Raw genomic sequence first — 7,514 nt, 5'->3', positions numbered from 1 at the left:
GTGATGTCATTTATCAACCAGGTGAATAGATCGCAGGTTCGCAGGTTTGTGTGACCCACAAGGGCCTACTTTATTCAACTAAATGTGCTGCGTTCAGCTTCTAAAATATGATGCATCGTTGTAGATAAAACTACTTAACAGTATTTTCAATAGTTAAAAACTCCTAATGTTATTGCATTAGTAATAATGACTACTTTTGATACTTGAAGTAAACGTTGCTGATAATACTCCTGTATGTTTACTTAAGTAAAACTTTTGATTGCAGGGATTTTTTTCTTTCCAAAAATGACACACAACTCTTTTTAATTACATTTAATAATGTTGCATAATACAAAACATCACAAGCATTCCTCTGTTGAGCCATAACTTCCCTTGAATTCCTTGTTTTGAAACAAATATCAAGGCAGACTTGAAGAGGTAAACATCTTATATAACTGTATATGCAGCAAAGGAATCATAAAACACAACCAAACACCACTCAATCTTTAGGCATTTTTGCTTTGCACACAAAGGCAGCCAAGCAGTGAGAATGAGTAGTAGCATATAACTGGCCCAGATTTGCAATAGGAGAAAACAGCAGAGGCAAAAGGTTTACAATATCTGATATGGACCGCATACTTTTTAAGTAAATATATAAAAACACTAATTGTCGGGAAATCCAATAAAGAGTATGAAAAATATAAATAGAACTTTGTCTGTTCAATGAATTAAAATCTTTACAAAATAATATACTAGTGATAAGAAATTAAAATGATTTAATGACCTATGTAACAACTTTTATACATTTCTTTAATAAAAAAAATACTTTGGAAAAAGATAAAATGACGGTTTCACGAGGAGGTAGCTTCTCTCCTCCTGTGCCCTTGCTGGATGACTCTCACATACCAAATTGTACCTTGTCCTCAAAGTTATGGCTTTTAGATGTATAAGCTATAAACAATTCAGCTTCACAACAGCCAGGCCAGAAATGCAGTTAATATTGAGATTACTGATTGAAGTAAAGTGATGTTCAGTTGTTGCTATTGGGCATATATATGCCTCTGAACAGAGCTGTTTGCAAAGGCACTGTGATGCACAGCGATGTCAAATCAAAACAATTCATACATATTCATTTGGGACATAAAGACCCAATCCAGAAAATGGCCACCCGCAATGATAAGATTGCCCTATTTATAGTTTGTTTCATACAGGTTAGAAGAATATACTGTCCACACGTTTGACTTTGCATTGCAGCAGGTGACACCATAACTTTTCAAATGAGTACACTTTTTACAAGATAGAGTTTGAAACAGTAGATTTTTGCACCACAAAGCCTCCACTATTCATTACCCTGTGTGTACATACACAATCGACTGACAATAAAGATTTAACAATTACAGTGGCATTAAGATTCGGGACTGAGGCTTTCATCTTCAAAGCTCAATAAAAACTGCCTATTTCTGGCATGGCTAGTGGAAGTAGGACTGCAGGGTACCACGGCGGCGGACATCGGTTGTCCAGCAGTGGAAGCCACCACCCAGGGAGTTGGCATGGCGAATGCTCACCTTTACAGTCTTGATACCTGCAACAAAACATTCATGCATCATTACGCAGCATATTTTCTGAAAATAACTGTTTTTCCCCTCATGGATGGATTTGAAATTAATCTTAAAAGATGTAAAAAAATAAAATAAGTTGGAATGACTTGAATGTATGAACTCACCGAGACTCTCAAACATTTTGTGAATGGTGCTTTCATTGGCGTCAACCATCACACGCTTCTCATCCAACATCAGGACATTCATGGACAGCCATTTGGAGGACATCCACAGTGGGTGGTCTGCATACAGAACGGGAGAGAGTGTCTTCGTGTTTTGCTTATATTTGCTTATATTATATATATTAACAGAGGACAAGTTTTAGTTTAAATACCCACCATCAGGAATCAGAGGTGTGGGAGGTTTCACAATAGTCCAGCCAGCCTTCTTGAACATGTCCACCTGAGGTAAAGGACAAAGAGCAGAGTGGTGAACATGTGGCACTTTGTCGTCTTTGTCAAACCAAGTTAAAGTCTCCGTCCACAAGAGGGCAGCACAGGACACTGTGAGCCTTCTCCTGTATTACAGTACCTGGTGACATGGGCGATCAGGGTTTGACAGCACCAGTCCCGGCCCGATGATGTTAAAAGTGGCATCAATGTGCATGGGGTTGGGGTCCTTGAATGAGATTATGTGGATCTTGTAGTCCGGGGCCAGATGACGACGCATCCACTCAATTCCCATGTAATTTGTAACCTGCAAAAAAATAAAAAACAGTAGAGGTACAGAAGAGGTTTGAGGGAGTGACCCATGCTGTATATTCAGATGCAAAGTTTTCTGCACGTTGCATGTCGCTCTGTACGTGATTGACATGTAAGACAAAGACTGTTGTCTCTCTCGTGCTTTAAGAAAAGTCATACCCGCCAGATGAGATAACAGACATGCTTATAAATTAAACCGCCTTCATACCTGACTCCTCTGGACAAAAAGATCCCTCCCAGCTCGGATGAAATCGGCAGCATCGAAGCAGGGCTCGTGCTCTGTGGTCACAAACTGCCCCAGTTTGGCCAGTTTGTGTCTGTCCTCCACTGTGCGGATGGCGTAATCCTGAATGACACCACGCAATAATGATTTACACTCAAGCACTTCAGCAGTAATGTACAGTCTCTTGCCACGTGGCAGAGAGGTCCAGACGCGATATGATGAACTTAAACAAGGCGTTTTAATGCAGGTTTGACTTTGTGTTGAAGTTAAACATAATCCCAACCCTTCAAAAAACATTAGTCCCACACACTCCACACTTTAAACGTTTTAAGATGAGCCCTCACCTGAACGTACAGATCATCGGCCATAGTGGGTTTAGGAGCAGCGGTCCATTTAGCACCTTTTGCGAAGTACTCCTTGATCAAAGGTCTGTAGGCTCGGTACTCAAAGAAGCGAGCCCTCCAGGCCATGGGAGCCTCAATAATCTCATTTCCCACAACCAAAAGGATGTCTCTGGGCATGGCAGCATACATGCCTACAACATAGAATAGAATACAAGGTGACGCTTCAACGCTGTTATCATACACAGACAAACGTGAGACCAGCGGCGGGAAAAGTATTCAGAGTAAAAGTAGCATTACACTATAAGAAATACTCAATAACAAGCAAAGGTCTTGGATGCAAACTTTTAGCTAAATGTACTTAAAGTATCAAAAGTACTTTGATGGTTGAGGAGAATTTTCACAGCTATATATACTTTTGCGTACTTTAATCTATAAAGATGCATCATATTTCATAAACTGATCATATGTTTAAAGTAAGAAGTACAATATTTCCCTCTGAAATGTACTGGAGTGGAAGTATAAAGTAGCATAAAATGGAAATACTCAAGTAAAGTACAAGTACCTCAAACTCGTACTGAACTAAGTACACTGTGTGCGGCTTTGACTTGTGAAAATATATATAAAAAGTCTTTTTTCACCTGATGATGTGAAGTCTGGAGTTTTGTATTCCATGGACCAGTCGATGGGCTCTGGCCTCCTCACGTTGACGCCCTCGTGACGCAGAATATTGCACATTTCTTCAATCTCGGCGACAGCTTTTTTCAAGTGGTCCGCAGGAAAAGACTGGCCCCCATGCTTCTGGTAGAAGGGCCAATACTTCTCATATGTGTTAGCCTGTTGGGAGGTTTACAATATGACGACATGGAGTTAATCTCATCGCCTCACAATTCAACTGAGGCATCATTTTACAGTTCTGACAGGTAGGAAACACATGGACATTATGTGATCTGCATGTTTCACAGAAGTCATCTTGAAGTCACGGCTTACTTTCACTTCCACAGAGAAGGGAGGCACACGGGCGTTTTCAGCACGACCCACAATCACCTCCTCAAGAGGGTCCCATTCATTGTAGCTGCAGACAGGACATTCCTGCTGCACAGTCTCAGTAACATGTTCCTCTTCAGCTGCACGCTGCGGCTGTGCAGCAGCTGCACTTGAAGTGCTCTGGAAGGCCCTCTGCACCCATCCAGTCACCGCCCGGCCAAGCTGAGGAGGGAGAAAAATGACTTTTTATATTATCATATTCACTACAATGGCCTTCAGTTTCCCTTTGGGAGTGACATTACAGATACTGAGAAAGCCAATTCTTTACTTTTTATAGACCTTTTTCAGATAACATACTGTGTACACATCAATACAAGTAATATTGCTGTATGTTTGTTTATTCTTTTCTTTTAGCGCCAGAAATGAAGTGAAATTACAAGTGACAAATCAAAGACTTGGCTGGCAGCTCACATAGGAAAAGACTAATTAAAATACAGTAAAACGGTGCAGGCTGATAAAAGAAACACATTGCCCTTAGATATCAATGAGATATGCTTTCAGCAAGGTAGATTTGCTTGGTGCCAAAGTACACGTGTTATTAAGAAGCGTTATCGCCACAGATAGTGTGGTCTCTGCTGGCTCAGGAGCAGCTCAAGTGTCACTGAGTTTGGGAGCGCATCTGTGCCAAACAGCTGTTCACTGTCACTCACAAAAGGAAAAAAAAAAAGAAGCTTTCGCAGCAATTACACACAAGCCAAACCTTGGAATAATATCTCTTTGGCACGATCAGTGTTTTTTCTTTTTCTTTATAGCCACAATATCCGACTAGATTGGATTTGCTTTTCGAGATTTCTGTCAACTAAAATGCAAACAATGAATCAGTAAATCAATTGAACTGATCTCAAGTGAAAGAAGCAGCTCAGATGAAGCCAAGTGAAGAAAATGTCGAACATATTTTCTTTATTCACGTTGACTGACATGTGCTTTTTTTTTTTTTTTTTTTTTTTTAAACCAAAAAAAAAAGTTTTTTAACCAAAAAAAAACATTTTGTCTAAATTTTTTGAAAAAAAAAAAGAAAGAAAGAAAGAAAGAAAGAAAGACATGAAACCACCATAATACCAACCATGGCTCCGATCAGATGGGCAGCCTCGGCCCCCCTGCTACCTCCTCTCAGACACCTGACTCGCAGCATTGTCCAACGTAGGCCTAATAGTGAGTGTGTCAGTGAAATCAGACGGCAGCGCAGGATCCACCTCTCAGTTTGCTCTCATGAATGAAGACGCCTCGGCTTTATAGGAGCAGGCCTACGTGCCTCCGAGACCATTGGTCGCTGTCATGTCGTGGGGCAACGTGACTTGAGAAAAAGCATTTCTGAAACACAATCCCTGACGCCAGCAAATTCTTATCAGCTGCGCTATAGCGTGAAAAGTTTCCCAGGAGAACATCTGAAAATGTCTCAAGAATGATTTCCATTGTGCAGAATTTGTTTTGTCCTTTTTGCTCAAAAACAATTGAAGACAGCTTAAAGACATGTTGCCATTGCAAAATAAACTGCAAATTACTGCAATACATGTTGTTTGCTACTGCATAAAGAGGCTTAATGAACACATAGCCTACATTGAGCCTTTTAGTGATTTCATTTATTTATTCAGTAATTCAAAACCAAGATTAAGTCTAAAAGTACTTCTCTTATTAATACATCATGTGTTTATCACAAAAAGCCACTTGTAAAATGTATTTAAAAAGAAGCAAATTTAATGAAGCTACTAAATAACTTGCAGGCTTTACTGCACATGATCTCTGAGTGGGTCTTGTGTTTCAGTGTGTCATGCTTGCTTATTTGACTGTTTTGAATCCAGTGTAATATGATGACATTAACAGTATAACACTGGCATCATTCTGTTAGGCAACATTGCCAAACACAGTCTGGGGAGCACCGCAAAAGGTGTTCGCACAATCAAAGAGAGTGATAGCCTTGTGCAGGTCATGTCACCACATGCTTCGCTGGAGTGTGCTCACAAGAGTTTCACAACCCAAAGACCTCAGTGACCGCTGATACTACCTCGCCATCTTAAAAAAAAAAAAAAAAAAATCTGGCTGATGCTCAAGGTTCAAAGGATATGCAGAGAGGATGCCTTCAGTGAAATCAACTATTTTATCATTAAAGCTGCATTAATCAATTCATGGTCACAAAGGGGTTAGAAAAACAGTCCACTGAGCAGATAGATACACAGCTGATAAACAAAGTGCAGTGCACTCCCTGGGGTCTCCGCTGGCTGCCTGGCAAACTTACAGTGACGACAATAGTTCAGGAGGTTACTGCTCCCAGGGCAAGAAATAGTCTGGCACAAACAAGATAAAATGTGTTAGTTAGTGAGCTTTAGAGATGCTGCAAGGTGGATTTTTGCTCTTTTTGGACAGAGCCAGACTAGCTCTTTCCAGTCTTTGTGCTAAGCTAAGTCTTGGCAAGAACTTGAATAAGCACATTTCCCAAAATGCTGAACCATTGCTTTAAAGGTCCTTATCAGGTCAGTTGATACTGTGCTTCAATAGCACATGGTCCCAAACAAAGTTACAACATTAAGTCAAACAGCAGGCCCGTAAGAAAACACAATGATGAGCTAAGAGAGCTGCAGAGTTGAATGTTAATTATCCCCATTTTTTTGCACAAGTGATTCTTTCACATTACAGAGGTGATTGGTCTAGTATGAAGGTCAAAATACTTATCAATGTCAGTTTCAAGTCGAGTCAACTAGTTACTATTTTTAGACCTGTTTCATAACTTATAATCTTTCATACATCATCATCTGACCTGAAGTCTTGTGACTTGAAATTCGTTGAATGAATGTCCTGTTAAGGGTTCACTACGCTGGCAACAACAGGAGTTTAGAACTTGCCACAACACCACAGATTGTGTGGCAAGTAAAGAAATAACAGTTTCAAACTTAGAGAACTGGAAAGTCAAAGCTGACTTAGGCACTTTGTCAGTCTGACTGAACAAAATGTCTCTGACTTGTTTTCTCAAAGTCAGTCGCTCTGTGATTGGTTGTATCAGCCTCAGAGAGATGTCTCTGTAGCTTTTATAACAGATGAAAGATTGACAGCACGTTAATAGTTCGGAGAGCTTGATGATGACTCCTGCCCACCTTCAACAATAACACACTTCAGGGCACTTTCACAATCACCCACCCTGACTGCACTCCCACTTAAAAGCAGTATTTCAGACGGTTGGTCTTGATATTTTATTAACCGCTCTCTGTTTACTGGCATTTTCCTCTCCAATTTTAAAGACGCCACTGTTTACCCCCTCTTAAAGAAGCCCTCTCTGGACCTCTCTGTTTTAAGTATGTTAGCCATTTTATAGCCATCTCTAAGCTGCCATTTTTATCCAAGATTTAAAAAAAAATTGTCTCCACTTTATTGATTTCTTTTATGAAAAATTAAAGTTTTGAAAAATGTCCATCTGGTGTTCGCTCTCTACACAGGAACAGGGTCTTCTCTGTTATGCTTGGAGATGCCTCCTTCTCTTGTGCACCTCTCTTTTGTGGGGTCCCCCAGGTGTCTATTCTGGGTCCCCTCTTATTTACTATATATACCCCTCGGGCAAATCATGCATAGACATAACATCGAGTTTCATTAACAGGCAACTGTACGTCCTGTTAAAGCGTGGTACAACCAATGTATC

General features: G+C 40.2%; 1 protein-coding gene across 1 annotated transcript; it reads right to left on the bottom strand.

The window, feature by feature from the left end:
- Window positions 1–297: 297 nt before the first annotated feature.
- gatm (glycine amidinotransferase (L-arginine:glycine amidinotransferase)) lies at window positions 298–5,076 on the bottom strand. The gene is made up of 9 exons (XM_070905821.1): window positions 4,953–5,076; window positions 3,833–4,051; window positions 3,484–3,679; window positions 2,846–3,036; window positions 2,487–2,624; window positions 2,109–2,273; window positions 1,916–1,979; window positions 1,703–1,819; window positions 298–1,561 (listed from the first exon to the last, which is right to left on the bottom strand). Exons 1-9 carry the CDS (start codon window positions 5,019–5,021, stop codon window positions 1,449–1,451), a joined length of 1,272 nt encoding a protein of 423 aa, XP_070761922.1. The 5' UTR covers window positions 5,022–5,076; the 3' UTR covers window positions 298–1,448.
- Between the last annotated feature and the right edge of the window lie 2,438 nt (window positions 5,077–7,514).

Source organism: Enoplosus armatus, chromosome 1, assembly GCF_043641665.1.
Source record: "Enoplosus armatus isolate fEnoArm2 chromosome 1, fEnoArm2.hap1, whole genome shotgun sequence".
In the NCBI taxonomy this organism is placed as follows: domain Eukaryota; kingdom Metazoa; phylum Chordata; class Actinopteri; order Centrarchiformes; family Enoplosidae; genus Enoplosus; species Enoplosus armatus.
This window is presented reverse-complemented; position numbering and strand designations above follow the sequence as displayed.

Coding starts and splice junctions, on each gene's coding strand:
- gatm (XM_070905821.1), bottom strand. CDS start 5,021: ATGCTGCGAGTCAGGTGTCTGAGAGGAGGTAGCAGGGGGGCCGAGGCT. Junction 4,052..4,952: donor CCCATCTGATCGGAGCCATG/GTTGGTATTATG, acceptor CTCCCTCCTCAG/CTTGGCCGGGCGGTGACTGG. Junction 3,680..3,832: donor CCTTCTCTGTGGAAGTGAAA/GTAAGCCGTGAC, acceptor ACCTCCCAACAG/GCTAACACATATGAGAAGTA.